This window comes from Diadema antillarum, unplaced genomic scaffold, assembly GCF_040938485.1.
Source record: "Diadema antillarum isolate AM-2024a unplaced genomic scaffold, OU_Dant_1.0 seq00000266_RagTag, whole genome shotgun sequence".
NCBI classification, from domain to species: domain Eukaryota; kingdom Metazoa; phylum Echinodermata; class Echinoidea; order Diadematoida; family Diadematidae; genus Diadema; species Diadema antillarum.
This window is the reverse complement of record NW_027271303.1, coordinates 983,698-1,009,413: the sequence shown is the minus strand read 5'-3', so window position 1 is coordinate 1,009,413 and position 25,716 is coordinate 983,698. Positions and strand designations below refer to the sequence as shown.

At 42.4% G+C, this 25,716-nt stretch overlaps 2 protein-coding genes across 2 annotated transcripts; both read right to left on the bottom strand.

Annotated features, from left to right (window-relative positions):
• Positions 1-951: 951 nt before the first annotated feature.
• On the bottom strand, positions 952-1,808 carry LOC139729837 (protein CutA homolog). Its single transcript, XM_071640762.1, has 2 exons — positions 1,680-1,808; positions 952-1,207 (listed from the first exon to the last, which is right to left on the bottom strand). The coding sequence occupies exons 1-2, from the start codon at positions 1,760-1,762 to the stop codon at positions 952-954; spliced, it is 339 nt and encodes a 112-aa protein (XP_071496863.1). The 5' UTR covers positions 1,763-1,808.
• Positions 1,809-8,038: 6,230 nt separating this feature from the next.
• On the bottom strand, positions 8,039-24,939 carry LOC139729871 (glutamyl-tRNA(Gln) amidotransferase subunit C, mitochondrial-like). The gene is made up of 5 exons (XM_071640795.1): positions 24,877-24,939; positions 23,496-23,536; positions 21,569-21,733; positions 10,252-10,355; positions 8,039-8,137 (listed from the first exon to the last, which is right to left on the bottom strand). Exons 1-5 carry the CDS (start codon positions 24,937-24,939, stop codon positions 8,064-8,066), a joined length of 447 nt encoding a protein of 148 aa, XP_071496896.1. The 3' UTR covers positions 8,039-8,063.
• Between the last annotated feature and the right edge of the window lie 777 nt (positions 24,940-25,716).

Here is a 25,716-nt window from a genome sequence, read left to right as displayed (position 1 = left end):
ACGAAGTAAAAATTCAGGCCGGAAAATTATCCACTCGTATGTTTTTTATTGTTTATTTGTTCGGTTATAACGAAATTTTGATATAATGAAAGAAACTGCCTGTCTATTATCGGCACTAACAATAGCACGAGTGCCGTTGAATTATGATCTGTCCCCACACATAGTGTGGATGGACAGGCTCCTTGTCCTCGGGACAACATGGACAGCGTTAAGTGGACATTTGCTATTACATCATGCAAAATGTGTGAAAATTCCACACCCTGAATATTCGACAATTATGATAATCCCTCTCATCCACCTGTTAAAGAGCATTATATCCCAACTTGCCACATCATTTATGTGTCCTCATCTCCAAAACAGTACAGTGCACTCCTGTTATAAAGAACACGGTTATAACAAAATTCCGCTTACAACGAAATAAAAATCTAGGCCATAACATAATCGGCTCTATGTATTTTCATTGTTTATTTGTTCGGTTATAACGAAAATTTGATATAACAAAAGAAAACTGCCAGAAAACTGCCAGTCCCGAGGACCTCGTTATGACGGGAGTCTACTCTACCAGGTTCATGTTCACAAGCACATTGATTTGGCATGCAGCTGTCGGCTACACCTATTAATCTTGCCAGATAGCAAAGTGTTTACAGATGATTACATTGTTAAGGTAATCCCCTCGCACCCGAGTTTCAGAAAGTTTGCCCATGAGCAAATGTTTTGCGAGAGTCACCACCACGATTCATTTATTACAGATCTCTGAATCATTCTGGCACTGTAGAATCAGCACCTTGGCATTGGCTGACAACTCAATGGGCGCATCAAAGGTTTAGCTTCATGTCACCTAGACGATATTAATGAGGATGTTAGTATCAATATAACCATTCCCTCTGATCAAAAGATCCATCAAGTAGATCGGTATGCTATCCCTGCCTTTTCCATTGCCATCACTCCCATTCACTTGGGGACTGACGACAGCACCCAATCCAAATAGGGCGGGTTCCCATTCTCGATCGGCAGGCTGATGACCTCGGCCACATCGTAGGGGTGGTTCTCCCGGACGAAGGACGAGAGGTCGTCCACCTTGGAAGCCCTGGTCTTGATCATGAGGAGCGCCTCGCTGTCGGTCTCAACTTTGCCCTCCCACTCGTAGACCGAGGTGAGTCCGGGAATGATGTTCACACAAGCCACAAGCTTCTGCTCGACCATTTTCCTGCACGAAGTACAAAGAGGAAATGCGACATGTAAAATAGTCAATCAACCTGCTATAAGTTGGTAGCCGTAACCCTTCTGTTTGATTTCTTACTAGTTCCGATGTGTTTTGACCAACTTATATGGGGATTGTTGACATTGGATAGGAGAGCGAGACACAAACGATATGGGCCATACATGACATATATAAAGAATGTACAAAATGTAAAGGAGACTGGTGGATGAAGACCATTCACACTCATGAATGATTTGGTGAATTTTCTTCCATTTGATGATTCAAAATATCTGCCAGATGCATGTATTGCATTTCAAATGTTTACAACTGAAATGGTAAATCTTTACTTATACCAATAGTTTGAGGATTCACTGGAAAAACAACAACAACAACAACAACTTAAGTTTTTACACAATCACTGTTATAATCTGTTGAGTTCATATGAAATCAGCCGATCTTTTTTTTTCTACATACTTACGAGGCTAGTGACTTGCCAACTGTGACATCTGGAACAGTAACAAAGACTGCAGTCAGTGCATCAGGCTTTGCAGTTGTTGCCATGGTAACTGCTGACAGTAGTCTGGTGGGAACAAGTGTCCTGAGTAAGCCTCTTGAGGTTGACAAGATGAGAGACATGCAGACAATACCGGCCAAACTGATTACGAAAGCATGAAGAAGAGAAAGTCGGGTCATTCCACAGATGGTTTCCACTTCAAAGATGCTAAGAAAAGAAATTAGGAGATTTGAATAAAAACAACCATGCATCACTAGTATACAAATGATGCACAGGATAGAGTGCGTTAGTGGAGATCTCCACTAATGCCACGAAATAATCCCGAGCATCATTTGTTTTATAAAATGGGTCGAAAATTCGAAAACTAACAGCATTTTTCACATACCTTTGTGGGTCAAGATGTCCGAAGATGTTCGTCCCAAACATTTACGCACGTTGCACTCGGAAATCCCGCACATATAAGTATGATGGGGGGGTTGGGTTTCCGGACACTTAAGTTCCCGCATGAAAACTTGCTTATTTTACATAGAATATGCACCCTTTACCTTAAAGACTTGATATAGACTCCTCATATAGGCCTACTAGACAACATACTCTGAAAACGGCGTGAGAATTAACCTGCTAAATCGTTGGATTTGCCCTTCAAAGTGACTCCATGTACGCATCCGGTCCCATAACGCTTGGTCTACTGTACGTATAAGAGTATACGTACGCCACACATGTTATGCACAAGGGAAGAAAGGCCGGCCGGCCGGCAGCCCGAACTAGAAGTTGTTTACAGGATTGACAGCGCGTATGCATGCAATTCAAAGGAGCCGCCGCGCGCACAGACGATCGGCAATAGGATTTAACACGCAGTGCAATGGGACTAAAATAACCAAAGCACACGTGACTCATTTCAGCACTTCCTATTGGCTACATTCTTGAACCCATTTTATAATAAGCAAATAATCAACGTAGGTGAAGGTGATGGGACAAACTATCACTTCCGAGGCGATCTGGATGTAGCTATCTTTCCGAAGCGCAGCTGAGGAAAGATAGCGTACACATTCAGATCGCCTGAAACCAAAAGTTGATTATTTGCTTTTTTTATATATTCCACATCTAGGGTCCTAGATATTCCCATTTTATTCCACATCTGAAACTGTTTTAGCTGTCTTTAGGTATCCTCAGGGCTTAGGCTACATAGTTTACTTTAAACTTATGTGCCTAGATGACAAAACAACGAATTTGCTCCGCGCCCTGCGTGTGTTACCGAAATAAAAGTGCGTTGCACTGTGGTCTATCACTTGACCCAGGTCAAATGATAGACCACAGTGCAACGCACTTTTACTTCGCGCGTACTGAAAATTGTAAGTTATATCACGCATTAGGACTGTGTGGACTAAGAGATCAGCGAAACAAAATGACTATCATCATAGAGTGTAATGAACTTTTCTTCGCAGGTGATGTGATGGGCAAAACTACGCTTTATCACGTAATCAGCTCTTGACCAATCCTATAGCAAGATTCTTAGTATGTGGAATATAATTGCAGTTATTTACTTGACCACATTTTTCATTCAGTTTTTATACTGCACCTGAGAAATAGGCCTATACAGATGAAAAAAAAAAAAGTTTTCACACTAAAAGCACTCTACAAATAATGATACCGGGTACTCAAGGAGTTAAGATTAAGTAAATAATAACAGTATGCTAGAGTCTATATTATGATTATAATCGCCGATCATAATAACAATAATTATCATTACCAGGTGGTACCATCGATATTTTAATAAAAAATTGAAATATTTACAATCCCTCCCATCCCCATTCCCCCCCCCCCCCAAAAAAAAAAAAACCACACACACACACACAAACACACACACACTCCCAAAGAAGTAATGGTGGTGCATAGATCTACAGCTAGCGAGTATGGTTGGGCACCCTAGCTATAATGACAATGTTTTTCTATTTGCCTGAAATTTTACTCACATGTAAAGAAAATACTCTGAATTCACGAGCGTGCATTTAAAATGTGATTTGCAGTACATGTTCCAAGATATAAACTGCTTTGAATGTGTGGGGTATTATTTTGACGCACTCACTTGCGCCATCAAATCAAACACAGACACTGCTGCACTACATACAGCAGACGGAACTTTCTCATGACCCTCAATAAAATTAAATGTATGGGACTACTGAGACCTCCCTCGTTGGGCGAGACAAGTGCCAAAAAAGTAGCAATTCATCAACAGCTATGCAAAAAGAGATCGACAACATGATCTAATTCTTATCAATACACACACGTCTGTGAAAAGCACGCAACAGTTGTCACGTCACATACCTAAATACAATTTTGCACCTCCGATTTAGTGTCCACACCTGCTAGAAGCTCATTGACATGACCCGGTACTCTGCTGGTGTTACTCCTCGCGGTCGTCCAGCCCTTTACCAACCGTCGGGCCTGGGCCGTGCTCGCGCTGGCCGGCTGGTGATGGGGTGGGCGGCCCGCTCCCCGCGAGGCGACGCCGCTCGCTAGCTGTTCGCGATCGCGGTCATCTCATCGCTCATATGCATCAACAGTATTGTGCATTTCGCACGGCCAATTAACAAATGATGATGATGATGATGATGATGATGATGATGATGATGATGATGATGATGATGATGATGATGATGATGATGATGATGATGATGATGATGATGATGATGATGATGATGATGATGATGGTGGTGGTGGTTAAGATGATGATGATGATGAATGATGATGATGATGATGATGATGAGGATGATGATGATGATGATGATGATGGTAATAATGATGATGATGATGATATAAAGGTGGTGGTGATGATGATGGTGATTGTTCATAAATTGTTCAGATACCATTTCAATTATCAGTTTCAGTGTAGTCCTAATTGAATTCCTCTTAATTTTGGTTTTGGTTGAGATGAGCCTTCAGGTTTCCAACTTTTTTTAGAGAGATAATGAGAAACATACATATTTTACAAATTGTGAAAGAACATATACAAACAACATAATTCTAACAGGTAGAATTCAAAGTTCATTTGATGAAAATCGGTTTTGAAATGGCTGATGAAATATCCAAAACAAAGCAATCCTAATAAACGGTTAGACCATCCCAATGAAAGGTGTGACCCCCCTTTTATTGGGATCGCTTTGCTTTACATGTATTTTATTTTTGGATAAAAAAAATCTCAGCCATTTAAAAACCGATCTTCATCAAATAAACTTTGACATTCTCCAAGAATTATATGCTCCTCAACATTTCATAAGTGGTTTCCAAGTATCTCACAAAAAAGATAAAAGCTGAATCCTCATCCCAATGCCGATACTATACCATTAAGGTACATGAATTGGATTTTAGTCATACATGTACTGTATTATATGCTGGCTCATACTTTTGTAAATATTATCAGGATTGCCACAATGGTCACAAACGTCACTGTTGTTATAAATGTTTCTGTTTTTCTCATCTTCATACTAAACAGTTTTCTTCAAAACTCCAATAAATTGTTTTATAAAGATGCTGCCGTACCAAAATAAAAAATTATCATCATTTGTCATCTACGGTTTATCCTCACCCTCCTTTTAAATTCATAATTATTTCAAAACATAGAGCAGGCTATAACCTTTATGGATTTTCAAGGTACTTTGTTTGAATTGTAGTAGACTTCAAGATCTGTTGAAAGTAACCATGTTTCAACTGTGCACTCATTGATCATTTATGTCTTAATTGATCTTGTTCGTGTAGTTCTGTCATGTTCTTGCCGTGAATAGTTCAGAGAGTAGCCATGACTATTTTCATAGGCTTAAACATACATGTACAAATTCGTGACTTCAAGAACAGAAGATAATAAAAAGTCAAACTTTGCAGTTGAAAGATTGATTTATTATCCCGTTGAGGAAGAATTTATTTTGCTCTAACACACATTTTCCATAGACACCTGCCTGAGTATACTTGGGACCAGTCTTCAACAAGTGAAAATGCTGACAATCAGTTTAATGGCAAGAGAAACAGCCTGTAACATTGTCTTAGCGACCATCCGTCCCTAGTGTCCACTATAAATGTCCCCATACACAAATCATGCTTCAATGAACCAGTACATATCAACCACCGTCCACACACAACCAGCAGCAACTTGTTTTGCTTCCACAAGAAATGCCACCTGCAGCCTGCCAAAATGGCTGCTGTGTCAAACCTGTCCAATAAAGACCACCCGTCTACAAAGTCTGCATCATGTATTTCCTCTACCTCGTCTTTACAGACAGGTTTGACTGTAGTGTACAAGAGTGATAAATGCGCAAAGAGCTGCATTCCAATTTCAGATGACAAATGGCTATCTCTTTTTTGCCAAGCTAAATCCTGCTGGTACAGTGTTTCCAATGATCATTAGCATTGATAAGTTCTGCTCAATTTATAGGTGCTTTTGACTTGATATGACTAATAAGAAAATACCTTGCAAGTGGATGACACTTTTAACAAAGTATGCAACAGGTTTGTAAATGGCTTTGAAATTAACAGTTATTTTCATACAACTGTCACATTTGACTCTCTGTGGTGGTATCTTAGAGAGGTCCATTTGAGAAGAGTGAACAGCTGATTGCTTCAAATGATAATACACCTGTATAATAAAAATGTATATAGTGTGGCAAAAATGCAATACAGCACCTTCAAAATATGCGGCTCATACCCTTAAAGGGTGCTTACAGTTCTGGTTGAGGTGAGAATTTAGCTTCAACGTTTTGCGAGATATTCAGAAACCGCTCTATGAGATGTCAAAGAGCATACAATTCTAAGGGGTATCAAAAGTTTATTTGATGAAAATCGGTTTTGAAATGGCTGAGATATCCAAAAACAAGGTGAAACAAAGAGATCCTAATAAAAGGCATTGCCTGTGACCTTTTATTCTTTTCACTTTTTGGGATATCTCAGCCATTGGAAAACCAATTTTCATCAATTAAACGTTGAATCCTTCTTAAAATTACATGTTCTTTCATATTTCAAAAGAGGTTTCTCCTTATCTCACTTATTAATGTTATAAACCTGAATCCCCACCTCAACCAGTACTGTACAGTCCCTTTAACTTCTGAACATGTGTAAAAAAATCCTTAGAGTTTGCCCCTGTGCTTTTCCTATGGAGACATTGTATAAAAGATCTTGGAACACCCTATGCTTTCATGATACACCCTGTACAGAAACGCTCAGAGTAGGGAAAAAGGCCAGAAGCCCTAGGGAAAAGGGTCCAGAAACGGTTAAGCCATAGAAGTGGTGTTGTATAATACTCCCAAGCATTTTGTGAGATGATGGGTTAAGAAGGCAGGATTACTGTAAAAGTGGAAATTTTCGCGGTGTTCAAAAAAGCACGCGAATATTTTTGCTTGCCATATGTGCCTGTGCGTGATGTCTTGATTCCGCGGAATTAAAAACACGCGAAACTCTTCCGACCCGGCCAAGCGCGAAAAATTAGTCACGCGAAAATATCCACTTTTACAGTAGTCACGTGACCCTGGCTCGGAAAGGTATGAATACCGAGAGCTCACTGCACAACTTTTCAGTTTGGTTAGGGGGTAAGTGCGGTCCACCGCACTCTCTCTCTAGAAATAACTAAACGATAAATGGGAGGAACCACTAGTTCACATTAGGTCTGTGTAACAGAGCTCTGCAGAAAGAAAAGCGACGGTTGTAACAGCAGAAACCAGAATATAGCCCATGCTGCACTGAACCGTAATTCGGCTTGTCGTTTCCACACCAGCCTCCTTCTTGCAACTGCTAGTCTCGGGCACTAGACCCTGCTGAATGGGTTGATGTATGGTTGAATGGTAGAGTGATATGCCTGGTTCTAATGCGCCTTGTGATTCCTAGTATATAGAAGTGGACTATGAGATAGGCTGCGTGAGAGCTATCTGACTAAGGTGCTGAGGTACTGCTGATGCATTATTCCCTGGAAGTACATGTCGTACACATAAGTATACACGTTGGGACAAGAATTAAAGGCTCTTAGACTGCTCCCGGCTTCGCTACAATATACATATGATATGGTCTTCGTTATCCACGGTAGCCTCTTCAGTGTTGCCACTGCTCTACCAGAGGGCCCTGCCAGTGTTATTACCCTCGCGTTGCCAGGTACCCATTTATACACCTGGATACAAAGAGGGACATGGTGCGTTAAACATCTCGTCCAATGACATAGGCACTTGACAGGGTTCAAACTCGGGCCATCCGACTGCAAGCCAAGAGTCTTATCCACTATGCCACAGAAGAACATTCAGGTGGAACCAGGTTGTCATGGTGAGGGATAAAGTAAACAATGGGTTTTAAAAAAAAAATCCAGCTTGCTTGTTGTCACCTGTCTTTATCACTCACTGCATCTGTTTCCCTGAGTTGTGCACCAGATTTGGGTGAGAGTGGTATATTACCTGCAGATCAAAATAAAGAATTAAAACAAAATAAAATTAAACACAGAATGAATGAAAAGGAGTGTTTGACCAGTTGTCAATTGGGAGAGCAGGCATTAGATAAATAAAGCCAACGTATCTTGCTAATCAACCCTCTGTTTTTGCACTCAACTTTAACATGAGAAACTTTATTCAACTCCACGTGCACAGGTTCACAGTGAGTTTCAACATCTGGAGCATTTATGTTTACCATCATTGAATGTGTTTATGTGCATTTTCTTTGTAAAATAATACTGAAACCAAATGCAAACATAATTTTCCTGTAAATCCTAGACAAGAAAAAGTTTGGGCATAAATGCAGATCACTATGATATGATGTATATATTCATACCACCTATGATGCTGTAACAAGAAGGAAATGTATGCTGCTTAACTGATGGTCTAATCAGGGAGATGGGGGGGGGGACCACCCAGATTTATCTTTGCTGGTAAGCAAACTTGAAGAAACAAGGATGCATAAGAAGTGGTACATCAACTTATACATGCATTTGATTTTATTTCACATAATGAAAATAATGAAATAGACAAGCACTCGGAGAGCACAGACCTCTGCCAAGTCAGCAACTCATTTCCCAAAATGGAAGCCTTTTGTTTACGTCATTGCACGGCCCCTTACCTGCGCTGAGCAAGCGCTTTAGTGCGCGTATGTAAACCTCCAGTATGCGCAGCTTCAACCCCCAAGTTTGTTGACCTTATGTGCCAAAAGAGGAAAAAATCCTTCAAAAATCCATAAAACTTCCCGGGTTGCAACCAAACTTGAATGAGGTGTTTCTTGTGTCATTATCGACTTTTTGTGCAAGTTTCATGTTAATCTGTACACAACTTTTTGAGTTATTTTGCAAACAGACAAACCTCCTCCTTCCTTGCCAGAGGTAAATATGAAAATAACAATACTGAATTGACCTGGATTATATTCATCCCAACGCAACTTCTCAGAAGGTGTACTGCTTGAGCATATTTTGCCATTCTGGCATCACTTAGATGGACAGCCACCGGTCCTGACATGGCCAGGTAACTGAGGTTGGACTGTATGTACTTCATGAGAGGATAAATGAATATAATATCAAGTTTTCTGATGTGAAAACTATCATCTCATGAAAGGTACACCTTATGGTATAATTAACAAACCATATTATATGTTGTCAAAGTTGCCCTTTGTTGGTGTTAGTTCTTGTATTTCACCACACATGCAGTGGCCTGAAGCTCTGCTTGGATCTTTTCATTATGTACAGGGGAACCTTGTTACAACAAGGACATAAAAGCCATGAAAATTGCTTTGTTACATTACTATAAAGGGTACAAAAACAAAGAAATATAAAGAGTAAAAACCTGCAAAACCACATTTTTATTAATGGGTATTGTTATATCCAACATTAAGTTTTTGGTGTTTTGGGGGTGTTGTTTTGGTTTTTTTAACTGGGTTCCACTGTATTGAAAAGATTCACTCAAACAGTCCCTGTACAGTTGTAACTAACTTATCTTAAAGGCAGCCGATCGCCATCCCTAATGGTACGTAAACTCCGAACGACCGAAGTTTGTGCATGCAATTGCGCAATGCTACCACTGAGACATGTGTGTGTGTGTGTGCGTGTGTGTGTAAGCATCATACACAAACATTGTCACCGCGAGCTACGGTGATTGGAGGAGAGAGGCCAGAAGACGCTGCGGCGTGTGTGTGTGTGTGTGTGTGTGTGTGTGCGTGTACGCATCATACACAAATATTGTCACCGCGAGCTGCGGTGATTGGAGGAGAGAGGCCAGAAGACGCGTGGCTCTTTCGGCCTCTCTTCATGTGCATGCGCACTGAGAGTGTGCGTCCATTCGGAAGCTCTCGTGGCTCGCTTTGACCGCCATTTTGGGTTGGGAGATAAGCACAGGGAGCCCTCTTGTAGCCTATCGTACTTTCGCTGACCCATTGAGCCATCGCTATTCTCATTCGGGGGTCACTACATTTGATACAGAATGGGGGAGGCAGCGTGTTGCGTTCGTCTCCGTGCCGCACAAACCACTCGCCACGACTGAGTGTCTTTAATGCAGCATTTTTATGAAAACACACATTTTTCATGAAAACTTACCAGGAGGTGCCACAAAGTAGTCTTCACATGTCTTGACAGCATTGCGGAGGACTTCCTCAGCGCAGTAACCCTCAGTAATAACATCATCCCTCAGATACAGCTCCCTGGCAGACAGAAACAACACAAATTGTATTATCTGTATTATTAGAAATGGTAAGAGCGGGCTACAAAGAATGTCATGAATGTAACCATCGGAATCTTATCAGGACAATCAGTTGTTTTCATTTCCATGCATCTGTAGTAGTATGCATAACTGCAGAAATTTCATGTCAAAAAAACCCCAGACAAATGTAGTACAGGGGAAACTCGGTATAACGAACACTGCTATAACGAGATATCGGTTATAACAAGGAAATTATCTCGGTCCCAAATTTCCTTCCACACAAGTCTATGTAAAATGCTACTCTTATAGCGAGATCGGCTATAACGAAATAACTGCTATAACGAGATAAATTTTGTGACTTCCAAACAAAGAAAAACATAGTAAATCAAACCTGCTATAGCGAGGTAAAGCAAAATGCCTTCGGTAAAGCTTACTCCGCCTGTGCTATCATCTTCCGAGATTGTAAAGCTTGATGCGCCAAAAACTGTCTTGTACACACATAATCATTTTCTTCAGTGCACTCCAGCTAGCACTGCATGTTGTACGTGTGAAGTGTGTGTGTGCACGCACACTGATACATGCAGAAAATGTGGTGGGACGGCCATATGTATACATGACATCATCATGACGTTTAGCAGGTGTGAGGCAATCTGATGCTGTGATTGGCCTTCTACTTAGGGAATTCCCCGTCTTCACAGACACGCAGTCATAATGTACATGAATGTGTCACATACACACACAGCATTGTGCAGACCAGATTATTCAAGCTTTCCACACAACACACACCCATACGGTAACCACATACCAATCCACAGACGATCTTTACAATTGCAAGCTATATAAATTTACAAATTCAAACATCTACAATTAAAAAGAAACACATTCTTGATATTGGATTTCCTTGGCGAAAAACATCTTCTTACCCATAAAGGTGAGTAATTCCCTCACACACAATATCAAGTTATCAGTATTGATTGAAATATGATGGGTAGTTCCACATGTGCAAATTAATGTCTTTATTTTATGCCTTCTTTTATGCCTACTGATATAACGAGATATCGGCTATAACGAGGAAAATGACTCGGTCCCGACCATCTCGTTATATCGAATTTCCACTGTATCTGCCAGCTCGGATTGCTGTGTAAAGCAAGTGAGTGTCTTTGAACAAACAAAGAGATATTCATTTTTTTTTCAACCAAAATTTCTACAGATTTCTCTTTTTTTCCCGCCTGTGATATATTCATATTCATAATACTGTTGCACACACACGACACAAATTCTGCAACTGGCTTTGTTGCTGAGCAGTATCTAAGCAACTGTTACGAATCCTGTTGAGACATAATTCACGATATAGCATTTACATCATATGTTCTGTATATTAAATTTTTATATATTCATTCATCTTTACGTATTCTTGTATCGATTTACATTCAATTTAATGTTGAAAGTAAACTGAGGTTCTCTATCATGTCTGCTTCTCGTCCTCGCTCTATCCCTGTTCTTTTCGTCCTTGCTCGACGATCGGCCTCTGTCATCGTGCGATCCTTGCTACTTTACTTTCTCCTCGAAATGTCCTCTCGTAAATTGTACTTGTCACTGCCTGTAGCCCTGCTTCTCGTTTTCTGCTGACTATTATTTCTCCCCCACGCTATCTTTTCATTTCTGCTCGCTTGCACTTTCGTCTCACCTTCCCTCGAGATTTCTCTGACCCTGCAGCTTCCCCGTCCGCGAGCAGTGGCCTCGTGTCGTAAAAAGCAAGGACGCCGCATGCGACCTCGCTCTTACGTAACGAAAGGACGCGTCCGCATGCGACCCCAGCTAAGGACAGGGTCGCGTAAGGACAGGGACACGTAAGGCCACGCCCTCGTCCTCACAGTGATGGACGGCGACAGCTGGCCGTAAGGTCAGATTGCTTTCTCCCAGCAAGGCCACTCTCGCGGCCGCTAACAGGTGACCTCAGTATAAATAGACTTGTTTATGCCTAGTTGAGGAGTCTTTTCGTTTAGGAGTTTCAGCATGTAGATCAATAAGTTTTGTTCGTTGTAATGTTCGTGGTGGAAATAACTTTCTTCACAAATAAATTGGACAAACTCCATATGATGCCTCCTGTGGTCTTTGTGACTTGTGACTCTAATACTTCTTGTTTCGCAATACCTTACAATTAATTACATAATTTCCAGTACACTGGCTAAACCGTAGGCACGCTTACTAACCACATAACGGATTTTGAGGAGAGTAAGCGAGGAACGGAAGCCAAGTATCCTCAGCTTACCAATCGCCCTCTCCATACCAAAATTTCGTTACACTGGTGGCAGCGGTGGGATTCCTTGAACTTCAACACGTGCTTCTATTAATTTTCAATTTTAAATCAAATTTCTGAGACTCGAACTATGGCTCGGAGGAAACTTAGGAAAGCGGAAATGGAGCAGGAAATCAAACGTCTCGAGAGCGAGTTGAAAGAAGCCAACAAACACCTACCGCACGACTACGAACACGAGTTCGAACACGACCGGCATCACGCCAGAGAGACTGACAAGCAAGGGACCCGGGCGGCTTCCACGCGTGTGACTGTTAGCCTCCCCCCGCAAGAACATTACGATGGACAAGGCAGACCGTGGGAGGGTTTCATCTTCTCGTTTCGCAGCCTAGCTCAAGCATGTCAGTGGGACGAGAGGGAACAGCGCTTTCGCCTGTTAGCGTGTCTTCGTGGGGACGCTGCGGACTTTGCATTTCAACAGCTGAGCGCGGAGGTAGTCAACGACCTCGACAAGCTCATCGCAGCACTGGAGAGCCGGTTCGCTGCACGAAAGACCCCAACGGCTTTTGTTTCGCAACTCGAATCACGTCGGCTTGGGCCAAAGGAGACAATTTCCGATTACGCGGCGGACATCCGACGGCTGACAACCTTTGGCTATCCAACCGCGGATGCTGCGACCATGGAGATGATTGCCACACGGCACTTTTTGCGAGGGCTAGGGGACAACTCGATGTCGATGACAATTGGTATGCAGGAGCCAACGACTCTGCAGGAGGCTAGGTATATAGCCGAAAGATACCACCACCTGCGCGAGGAGGCCGTCAGAAATACATCTCGGGGTGGAATACGTTCAGTGTCGTCATCGGGGTCGACATCGGTCTCGGAGGAGAAATTAGTTAACCTAATGTCGACCCTCGAGACCCGAATCACGCAGCTATCTGAGGAAATACGAACCCAATTTCGACAAGGAAATAATGACTCCCGCCAATACCAGGGACAGCCCCGTGATCGACCTCGGCCTCGATCGACTCCTCTCCGCTGCTATGAATGTCAAGAGCTAGGGCATTTCGCTAGAAATTGCCCCTATCGACGGTACTCTCCACGAGGCAATATGCCCCAACAATTCAACCCCGCTCCTTCTCCGTCGAATATCACCACTCAGGGGCAAGGAATGCCGCAGTGGATGTCGCAGCCGCTACCGTCATCGTCAATACCTCCGCATCACCAACAGTTCCTGCATCAGCAGTCGCATGGCTCACCCCAAGTTCCCCAGCAGGAGCGCCAGCAGCAGTCGTCAAATGGTCAACCAGCCAGCATGGATCGCTCATCGGGAAACTGATGTCGGGCGGCTTCGTCGACCAGGGCCCCGCCCGAACTAGTGAAAACGCACCTAGGATTATACGTGTTAATGAAAGTATAGGAATAACTGCCTACATTAATGCAGATGTTAATGGTGTTGTGTGTAAATTATTGGTCGATTCCGGGGCGGCAGTGACGATTATTTCAAGGAAAATTTATGAACAAATGCCGGAAGATTCCCGCCCAGATTTGCATCCCCCATCCGAACATATCCAGCTCCAGGCCGCGGATGAAGGGCTGCTGACAGTACACGGTATAATAAAAGTAAGTGTAAATATCAAAAAGGACCAGTTTACCTGGGATGCATATGTAGTTGATGTGTATGATGATGGCCTGTTGGGCTTCGACTTTTTGCATCATTTTGACTGTGTGTTGGAAGCTCGTCATGGACTTCGAATTAATGACCGTTTGTACCCAATAGAACTCACAAATGACAGTAATAATCATGCTGTATATGTTAAACATGACGTAACAATTCCCCCCAAATCAGAGTTCATTGTCCCGGGGGTTATCGATGAATTACATGGTTTTCAAATGTCGCTCACGATAATTGAGCCCATTCCGAAGGCAAGTGATAGACACAACCTCAATGTTGCGACATGCCTCGTGGATGTTACCCGGGATGACATCGATATTCCCATACGCGTCGTTAATTTGACGGACAACGAAATTAATTTGCACGAGGGCACACGGATAGCCACCGCTGATAGTATTGATGAATTTCATGAATTTTATGATCGTGAGGACAATACCCAGGGACGCGTTAATGTTGGTATTAGTAATGTGAAAATGAGTACAGCTCTAAATAGTGAAAGCCCGACAAGCGAATGGTCGGATGATTTATTGAGTTTATATGACCGTTCGTGTGAACATGTTGATTTGCATGACAAAGACAAACTTTTCAAATTGTTTGAGAAGCACAAATCAATATTTGCAAATTCACCTACGGATCTCGGACGTACTTCTATCGTTCAACATTCCATTGACACAGGGGACGCCAAGCCCATCAAGCAGCGTCCCCGACGTCCACCTCGTGCCTTCGTGGACGAAGAAGACAAAATAATTGAAACTCAACTAAAGGCTGCTATCATTAGGGAGTCAACCAGTGCCTGGTCGAGCCCTTTGGTATACGTCAAAAAGCGCGATGGGACAACACGGCCTTGTGTCAACTACCGAAAGCTAAATGAAGTTACCCGGAAGGATGCCTACCCCTCCTTCGGATTGAGGATTGTCTCGATTGCTTGGGAGGCGCCAAAATATTTTCAACCCTCGATCTTCAATCCGGGTACTGGCAGGTCGAGATAAAGGAGGAAGACAGGCCGAAAACTGCATTCAGTACCCGGAGTGGCCATTATGAATATGTAACTATGCCTTTTGGTCTGTGTAATGCCCCCAGCACCTTTGAGCGGGCCATGGAGCTCGTTATGAAGGGACTCCAGTGGCGTACCCTAATTCTCTATTTGGACGACATAATTGTGATGAGCTCAACATTTGAGGAACACATTCAGCGTTTGGATGAAGTACTTTGTCGCCTTGGAAATGCCGGCCTTAAATTAAAACCAAGCAAGTGTCACATGTTTCGTTTTGAAGTCGCGTACCTGGGCCACATCGTGAGCGAGGTCGGCATCAAGCCTGACCCCGAAAAGGTTGATCGGCTACGAATCTGGCCTACACCAGCATCAGTGAGTGAAGTAAGATCTTTCCTAGGACTGTGTTCTTATTACCGCCGATTCATTCGTGGATTCACGACAATCGCCGCTCCCCTGAACAAGCTGTTGGAAAAATCAAGCGAATTTGAATGGAATGATAGATGCGAAGATGCATTTAATCAATTGAAAATTGCGCTCACGAGTGACAGCGTCATGGCTTATCCGAATGATCACGGGACATACATTCTTGATACGGACGCCTCAGCATCAGGAATAGGCGCCGTGTTGTCGCAAATACAATGGGACGACATCGCCCAGTGTGAGGTAGAACGCCCAATCACCTTCGCTAGCCGGTCGTTAACGAGGACGCAACGGAGATACTGCACGACGCGTCGCGAACTTCTAGCAGTCGTCTCATTTGTGCGCCATTTCCGCCATTATCTTTTAGGGAGGAAATTTCTCATTCGCACGGATCATTCATCCCTTCGATGGATAATGTCTTTTCGTGAACCTACCGACCAGATGGCCCGCTGGCTAGAGATTTTATCGCAATTCAATTTCGATATCGAACATCGAGAAGGAAAGAGGCATAATAATGCGGACGCAATGTCACGACTACCATGTGTCCTCGATAGCTGCGACTGTTACGACAGGGACAGCATATTGGAGGAGCTCCCTTGCGGTGGATGTTCCGTGTGTCGGAAACGGCATATCGCGTGGTCGGATTTCTTCGAAGAAGACGACGTCGTCCCTCTTTCTGCGAATAATGTTCGATCGTCGTCTAAAATTTCTGATGGTATTAATGCTGTGGAGCCGCCTTCTACTATTATTGACCTATCGTGTTTGGATAATGTAAATGCCGATAACTGTGATGACCACCAAACGGGGTTGCTGTTTGATGTCGGGACATTTATGTGGATTATATCGTGTCTCGTTGTCGTGACCAGATGTTGTATTTTGCATTGTGATTTGTTTACTATAATGTGCTATCTCTTTGGATTACTTGTAGTTAGCGCTATGGGATCATGTTTTGTGTATTCAATCTGTGATGTGAGAGAGTTTGTGAAAAAGATCCGATGGCCCCCACCCATAAGGTTCTCGCAGTTCGTATCTCGAGTCGGAAGGATTCGTCGTCACCACGCAGCCGACGTTGCTGAAGCTGATAACCTGCCCTGCACCTCTGACGCAGGTGCCCTAGCCGGTACTGTTTCCGGGCAGCAGGGAGTCGTATTCAACAATGTAAGCCGTGAGGTGTTGATCGCTATGCAACGGGACGACCCCGACATAGGGATCGTCGTCGACTGGCTGTTGAACTCACAGGAAAGACCCAACCGTGGACTTGTACATAATAAGAGTCCAGCAGTTCGGAATTTGTGGCTATCATGGACGCAGCTGACCATCATTGATGGATTACTATATAAGCGTCACGATACGAATAGCAAATTGACGTCGACATTACAGCTTGTGGTTCCCGCCGAACTTCGAGACGACGTTGTTAGGTCTAATCATGCTGCGGTGATGTCAGGTCATCTCGGGGTTAAGAAAACCTATAGCCGCATCCAAAGAAGTTTTTATTGGTATAATATGAAACAACATGTGCGTTTGTTTATTGCTAACTGTGCTAAATGTGGGGCGCGAAAGCGTCCAACAACGAAACCGAGGGCACCTCTCACTGAGTACATTTCGGGAGCGCCAATGGACAGAGTGGCGATTGACATTATGGGGCCGTTCCCGACTAGCATTAAAGGGAATAGGTATGTCCTTGTCATCGGAGATACATTCACAAAGTGGATCGAGGCATATGGCATTCCAGACCAATCAGCCCGAACTGTAGCCGACGTGGTCGTACGCGAGTTCGTCTCACGGTTTGGAACGCCTTTCGAGATCCACTCCGACCAGGGCAAGACATTTGAGTCACATTTATTTCAGGACGTATGCAAATTGCTTGAAATAAATAAAACAAGAACTACCCCTTATCACCCGTCTGCCAACGGAATGATAGAGCGTTTCAATCAAACTCTCGCGAATATGATTGCATCATTTGTGGACAAACGACAGTTAAATTGGGACGAAAACTTAACACTTCTTACTGCGGCTTATCGTAGCAGCATCCATGAAAGTACGGGGTTTTCCCCCAATTTTCTCATGTTGGGACGTGAGGTGCGAACGCCAATTGAGACTGCACTAGGCATTGATCGGCCGGATGCCGAACAAGGCAACTATGACGACTTCGCGGTCGACCTCGTAACGACCATGGGGGAGGCAAGCCGCCTGGCCCGAGAACACCTATCGGCGACTTCGGCCAGGCAGAAGCGAGATTACGATGCCAGGCTTTCAGTTAATACATACAGTGTTGGAGACTTAGTCTATTATCTAGACACTACGAGACAAAAAGGGTTTTCCCCGAAGTTAAAAGCCGCGAACTGGATTGGGCCTTGTGTGGTAACGCGGAAATTCAGCGATATCATCTTCGAAATTCAGTCCCAACCAAAAGGAAAGCGGAAAGTGTTACACCATGACCGGTTAAAGCCATTCGTAAGCACAACCATTCCCTCTTGGGCGCGGGAACTGTCCCGAAAAGTTGTTGTCGGCCTTTCCCTAAACAATAAACGACAGGCTGGGACACAAACTAGCATCAAGGACGCTCTTCCCCCTCACCGATCAGCTCGCGCCTCAAGGATGCCAAATCGTCTCAAATTGTAACCCCCCCCCCCCCCAGATTTGCTGAAGACTGCGTTTTCTCGGCTGGATGGGGGCAATAAACTTCCTTCACTGAATTCATGTTGCCTCCCTGATGTTTCATCATTTGAAACGGGACCCTAATATCGCGAACATTGTGTACAACCATCTCATTTTTCTTCTCCCTCTCTGTTAATTCGAAATTACCAAATTGTCATGGCGTGACGCAATTATTACCTCCTTTTGGACAATGAACTGAGTGTGACCAAAAGGGACACTGAAAAGAAAATGTACGTGTATGGTGTTCAATTCATTTATTTGGAATCATGCTTTGATGAAGTATATACTTTTCTGTCGCTTGTAAATCGACAGGCACTACTTTCCTTGGAGTTTTAAATTACCTTTGTGTCCAATATGATGACATGTGTGATGCCTTCGAAAACTCACGATGTATGGATTTATATTCAATTATGACATACTAGAACTTTCTACTGTATTTTTCTCTCGTCTTCTTCCTCTTCTCTCTGTTTTTCCTTCTGTCTCTCTTCTTACTTCCTTTATTTCGTTGCATAATTTGTTTGAATTATGCGCATTATACTTTTTGTTTCTCAGTCATGAAGTTACAATTTATCATGCAGTTGTTTTTGTTTTAGACAAAATATGCCATTAAGTATTTGCTGTGAAGTTTTATCGTTTACACATTTTCATGATCATTACTTGTACAGATTTTTTTTTCTCCTTTCGTGCATTCGTTCCTTTAATTATGGTAGCGCCATTGCTCGCTCTTGAATTTCTTATATCCATCTACTTCTTTCTTTTGTTTTCTTTCTCTCTGGCCTGTCACACCCCTGGTCTTTTACTCACTGGTTCCTTCGTCTGGCTTTTCTCCTATTTACACTCTCCGTCGTTTCACTTCTTCACTTCTCCGTCTTTTTCTTGTAATTCATCGTCGATCTTTTCTGAGGAGTACCTCGGGCTTCTCGATTTCTTTCATTTCTTTGTTTTGTTGTTGTCTTTTCCACTGGTGCTTTCTGTGCATACATTTTGATTTAATTTGTTTTGATTTGATTTGATTTTATTCGCGCATTTTGAATCACGAACAAGGTCATGATATTGTTTGTGTATATTATGTTTCTGCATTTGGGAAACACTCATTTTTTTTCGCGTCATTCTTTTGAAAGTGTTAATTTTCGTTGTTTGGGATACGTTTTTTTTTTTTTAACCTTAAAAAACAAGAAAATCTTCCTCCTAAAAAAAAAAAAAAAAAAAAAAAAAAAAGAGAATGTTACGAACAACTCGGCCATGCTCATTTTGGATACTAATCCTCTCCTGGCCGGGGGTCTATCGGCCAACTGGAGCGCATTTATCTCGTTATTTTAGTGCGTGTTACGTAAGGAAGAATGTATCCTTGAGTGTAGTATTTCTCAAATCTTGTCGGTGAGCACCTGTAGTAATTCATTCCTTCGCCTTCGTAACTCTTCCGATGTAAATACCACTTTGTAAATAGCTGGATTTGTTTCGTAGGTTCGTTTTTTTTTTCTCGAGATTTGTGCACAATGAATGTCTTGTTCAGTCCAGTCACGTGCTCTTGTCATGACGACTGTTTGATTTGCCGCAACGATGATCATACCCTTCCAAATTCGTGGTGATTTTCATGCTATTTTTTTTTATGCGTTGTTAGTACATACAGTAAGCCTGTTGTCGAAGTTGCTTTAAGTTATTAATTAGAATTGATTTTCCCATATTACTTTTGTGCCCATCTGGTTCTCCTACTTTGTTTCCCTTGCCTTCCCTTATCTACTCGTCTTTACATCCTCACTGTCGGCACCTATCTTGGTTCGCTCTCGAGATTTCATTTTGACTATCCGGGCTTTATTTAGCTCCCCGTTTCCTCATTATTTTCTCCTTTTTCGACTTCTCCAAGTTCTCTGTCATCCTGCTAAATGTATTTATTCCATCTCTATCACTGCGATGTATATAGTGTATATAGCAGTTCCTTTCGTTTGAATTTTCTTACAACGTCATTGCTGAGGGCAGCAATATTTTCGAAGGAGGGGGATGGTGTTACGAATCCTGTTGAGACATAATTCACGATACAGCATTTACATCATATGTTCTGTATATTCCATTTTTATATATTCATTCATCTTTATGTATTGTATCGATTTACATTTAAATTAATGTTGAAAGTAAACTGAGGTTCTCTATCATGTCTGCTTCTCGTCCTCGCTCTATCCCTGTTCTTTTCGTCCTTGCTCGACGATCGGCCTCTGTCATCGTGCGATCCTTGCTACTTTACTTTCTCCTCGAAATGTCCTCTCGTAAATTGTACTTGTCACTGCCTGTAGCCCTGCTTCTCGTTTTCTGCTGACTATTATTTCTCCCCCACGCTATCTTTTCATTTCTGCTCGCTTGCACTTTCGTCTCACCTTCCCTCGAGATTTCTCTGACCCTGCAGCTTCCGCGTCCGCGAGCAGTGGCCTCGTGTCGTAAAAAGCAAGGACGCCGCATGCGACCTCGCTCTTACGTAACGAAAGGACGCGTCCGCATGCGACCTCGCTCTTACGTAACGAAAGGACGCGTCCGCATGCGACCCCAGCTAAGGACAGGGTCGCGTGAGGACAGGGACACGTAAGGCCACGCCCTCGTCCTCACAGTGATGGACGGCGACAGCTGGCCGTAAGGTCAGATTGCTTTCTCCCAGCAAGGCCACTCTCGCGGCCGCTAACAGGTGACCTCAGTATAAATAGACTTGTTTATGCCTAGTTGAGGAGTCTTTTCGTTTAGGAGTTTCAGCATGTAGATCAATAAGTTTTGTTCGTTGTAATGTTCGTGGTGGAAATAACTTTCTTCACAAATAAATTGGACAAACTCCATATGATGCCTCCTGTGGTCTTTGTGACTTGTGACTCTAATACTTCTTGTTTCGCAATACCTTACAATTAATTACATAATTTCCAGTACACTGGCTAAACCGTAGGCACGCTTACTAACCACATAACGGATTTTGAGGAGAGTAAGCGAGGAACGGAAGCCAAGTATCCTCAGCTTACCAATCGCCCTCTCCATACCAAAATTTCGTTACACAACCAAGCCTGTTAACAACCTCTGACACCCTTCAAATCCCATTCACTCAGGCCATAATGTAAAAGTAAGGTCACGATCTTTCTCTAGCAAAACCAATGCCAATACTTAGGGGAAAAAAAGAAAAACAACAACAGCAATAACAAAAATATGTTCCTTTTTTAAAAGCAATGAGACAATTCTTACTGATCTTCCAGCACAGTTGCCATGGGTTCCACCCCAGTGGTGTCCACTGCATCCAGCTGCTCAGCCAGAGCTATGGCATGTTCCAGCCTCTCCACCCCAGCGGCATTGTTGAAGTTCACAAGAGCTAGACGTTCCAGATGCTCAACAGTTTCCAGGTTGACTTTGCTCTGCAAGTGAGCAATGCATGGAAAAAACAGTGAACAAACAAAGTGAAATAACACTGATCCAAGATATTGCTCCTGATGGACACCTTATCATAAATCTAAAAAAGACCAGTGAAAGGCATTGTTCATGGGAGCTTAAAAATGATGTTAAATATATCAAAGAAATTTGTTTGGGCTTAACTGAAACCCCCCCCCCCCAAAAAAAAAAAAAAAAAACATAACAATTCAGTACCACAGTTGGTCAACCAATGACCTACAAAGTGAACTGAAGTGCCAGATGATACACGTATAACGTAGGCCTACTGAGTCATACTGGAAGACTACCTTAACCATCACTGTGCTTTGTGCACCATTGGGACACATGCTAGAGTGCTTCCTTTGTTGCTTGGCACAGATGTCTGAGAACTAATTGTCAATGAAGAGAGATTGTCAAACCTAATCCCCTTAACCCTAAAAAGGCTGGGGGGGGGTTTGAATCAACCCCCCCCCTCGACGTTTTTCGTGACTACTCCGCCACGCGAAATTTTTTGACCGCGCCGTTCGCTGACTTTTTACTTTCAAGTCTCGCGCATCTTTTGACACCATTTTTGCGAAAATCGTGCATACCGTTACGACGCTGCATAACATTTTATACATGCCTGTCAGACCGAAAATGGCTCAAAAACGTAATTTTGTGTATAAAGTCTATGCAAATGGAGTTTTCTCTTCTTATTCATAAAGATATGATTATTTTCACTTTTATAGGCTGAAACTAATTAATTTTAGCATGATTACGCTTGATATAGGTTCTGTCATAAATTTTGCGAAAAAAAAATAAACAAAAGGTTGAAAAAACAAAGAAATACATAAGAAATTCATAAAACAATAGAATACATAAGAAATTGATTTTGATACCAAATTTTTTTTCAAGTACATTGTTAGGAATGCTACACAGAATGTTTTCAACAAAAATTAGGATTCTAGGAGCTTTAATTTCTGATTTAGAGCAAAATGTATGATTTTATGCATATATTAGCATAATTAATTATTAGGACGAAAATTTCCATTTCTTTTTGTATAGCTTGGTAGATTACGCCGCAGGTAATGCACGTGCCAAATTTCATGGCGATTGCGCAATCGACGGCCGAGATCTCAGGGGGGGATGAATCAACCCCTCCCCGGCCACAGAACACCCAAAAAAGCCTGGCCTGGTTAGGGTTAATCCCTACTGGGTCACCATGGCCTTTCTGTTGGTCTGGAAGCACATTGCCACACCTGAGTGGCCTTGCTACATTCACAACTACATTGTAGGTCAGATGAATGAGTGAATGCTGATGAAAAACCTCAGTAAGTTACAATCCTGGACACACAAAGCATTAACAGTCATAGAGACAGATAGAGACAGTGGACTGCCAAGTTTGCATATTTATCAACAAAAGCACTAGAGGAGGGTCAATTGATAAAAGACATAAGTCAGTGCTGTTATCATTCACTGTGGATTATATAGAAGATACACAAAGCAATGCATTGGCATTTATGTAGTAAAATTTATGTTTCATAAAATTTTCATTGAAAAGGTGTCCTTGCAAACAAGTTGTTTTGATTTTTTCAAGTGATGGAAAAATGGGGGCACAAATGTTTGCACAATGCTGTCACAAAATTACATTGAACAGGTTTGACACTCTACAAATGGATCAAATAAGTGACATGTTTAAACAGCTAAGCAGTGCAAAGCATGCTATAAACGATGAAACTGAACATGAATCTGTACCTGTGCACCATACTCTTTCTTGTTGTTTTTTATCCATTGTGATGTTTGCGGTATCTGCAAGTGAGAAAAGTTAAAACTGTAATTGTTAATTCACATAAATAATGTGTTCCTGTTTGAGATATTTACCCATACCCAAAGCAAAGAGAAATTCTTTTTCATACAGAAAATGGACAAGCAATAAACAAATCAAATGCTTATTAACTACTGTATCCTTTTTGGGCACAATTAAAAAAAAGATAACAAAACAAAACAAAAACTTTTGCTGTATTATCTTCATCTTCTTTCTAAATCTTCAAAGGGCTGCGAAGCCTATCATGAAAATGGCCTTGCTCAACCTGTATGCTTGCTTCGAGGAGGAATGTGGTTCCACTCAGAGGCTGCCTCAAAAGAAATCTTGGAAATTTTAAATTGAGTTAGAGATTACCAAGCACAGGTCATAGAGCTTGGTCGATCACTCCACTCCAGTTAGTATACAAGTATTTATCATTGAACAAAAAAAGCTTGCCTTTGTTCCAATGATTACATAATTACAAGGAATGCAAACACATCCTTACTATCAAGTTCAGTCATTACTTGAAATTATAATATTTAGACAGTTGTTGTATCGCATGCATCAATATTTTATAACTCATGTGCATTCTTCAGCTCTTCCTGTGGCTGTACCTTGAGAGGCAATCCTGTGATCAACCTGAATTCTGAGCCATAGATCTAGCTAATCACTTTCGATGGGTGGCAGCCACATTATACAGTGTTACAGATTTTACAGGCCCAAGGCGTACGCCCAAGCCAAGCCAAGTTTGTCAAAGTGTGTGCCAAGTCTCTGCCACCAAAACACATGAAAACGTGTCATAAATTTGTAAATTCCAGTGTTGAATGGATCGGGTCACTGGACATAGTGATTCTCTGTAAGCTCTAGGGCCTACTCTAGTCTGACCTTGACCGAAAGATCGGTCTGTATCTGTCCGCCGGGGAATGTTCCGCGGAGACTGCGTCTGGCTTCACGGATCCCCTCCGTATCTACGGTGGAGAGCGTTAATGGCAAAAAATAAAAGACTCCTCCGGACAGACGGATCTTTCTGTCTAAGTCTGACCTAACTGCGACCAGCCCCAACGTGCAGCGTTGGCATAGCGGCGCGGTCTCCGGGGCTAAGTCTGACCCTGCTCTGTTGCTTGCTCTCATCATCAACATCATTTTTCAGTTTGATTCAACAAATATACACTGTAATACATTTCAGCAGTTATTAAAAGAAGGAAGAGTTGGACCTGGAGTCATTTCCTCTGATAACTAGAAATCTAGCTATTATTCTGTCTATTCGGGCGTCAAGTGTTGGCGCGCGTGGCGGTGGTGTTGTGGCGCACACGGAGCCTAGGGACCACACGCAACAGCTACCAACGGGCGCGGCCGGCGGGGCGACGGTGCAGCACTGCAGGCGGGCGGTCAACACTGCACTGATCATTGCAAAAAGATCGCTCCTCATAACACTACATGATTATTAGAGTATGGGACTATGAATGTGCCGCTGCAGTGCCAAGATATGATTTGCAGGAACTTTAATCAACAATGGGAGTAATTCATACCGTATTGTGAAGTCCATCAGACTTGCTCCTGAATTGCTTTGAGAAAAGCACATAAACCTTACAACAATCCCTCCCTCTCGACAGGAAAATACGAAACATTGTACCCGAGGTCAGCTCCCGAATTCGTCAGCCGTGTCTGTTTTTGTTTTTGGTTTTTTCTTTCAAACCTACACTGATCATGATATATGGGATGCACAATTGAAACATGTGGTGGCGCTAATCCAGTCACCAAAGCTTATCATGTAGAGGAGCAAAGGTGTTAGATCTGCAGCTGCAGCCCAGTCTGTGTTCTGTTAATAAGTATGAATCATAGTGCTGTAAACTTTAGAATCTTATTGTTTTCCTGATTTCATTATGATCATTCAAACCACAAATCAATAAATCTTACAAACAGTACATGGTTTGTTCTGCTTTTCACTCTCGATTTTGTTTCACTTTTGTCTAGCGATTATGGGAACTTCAAGCCAAATGAAGTACTGTATGTTTACCTTTATAATAATCTTACTTGATTACCATAATTCAATTAGAGGAATGCCGTCATGGTCATTTGATTTTAGCCTTGTTTTAATATTATACATATTGGATGACATGTTAACAAAAGCTAGAATATAGCAGAGTTTACGAAGTTGAATGTCTGACACATTTGTACTATACAT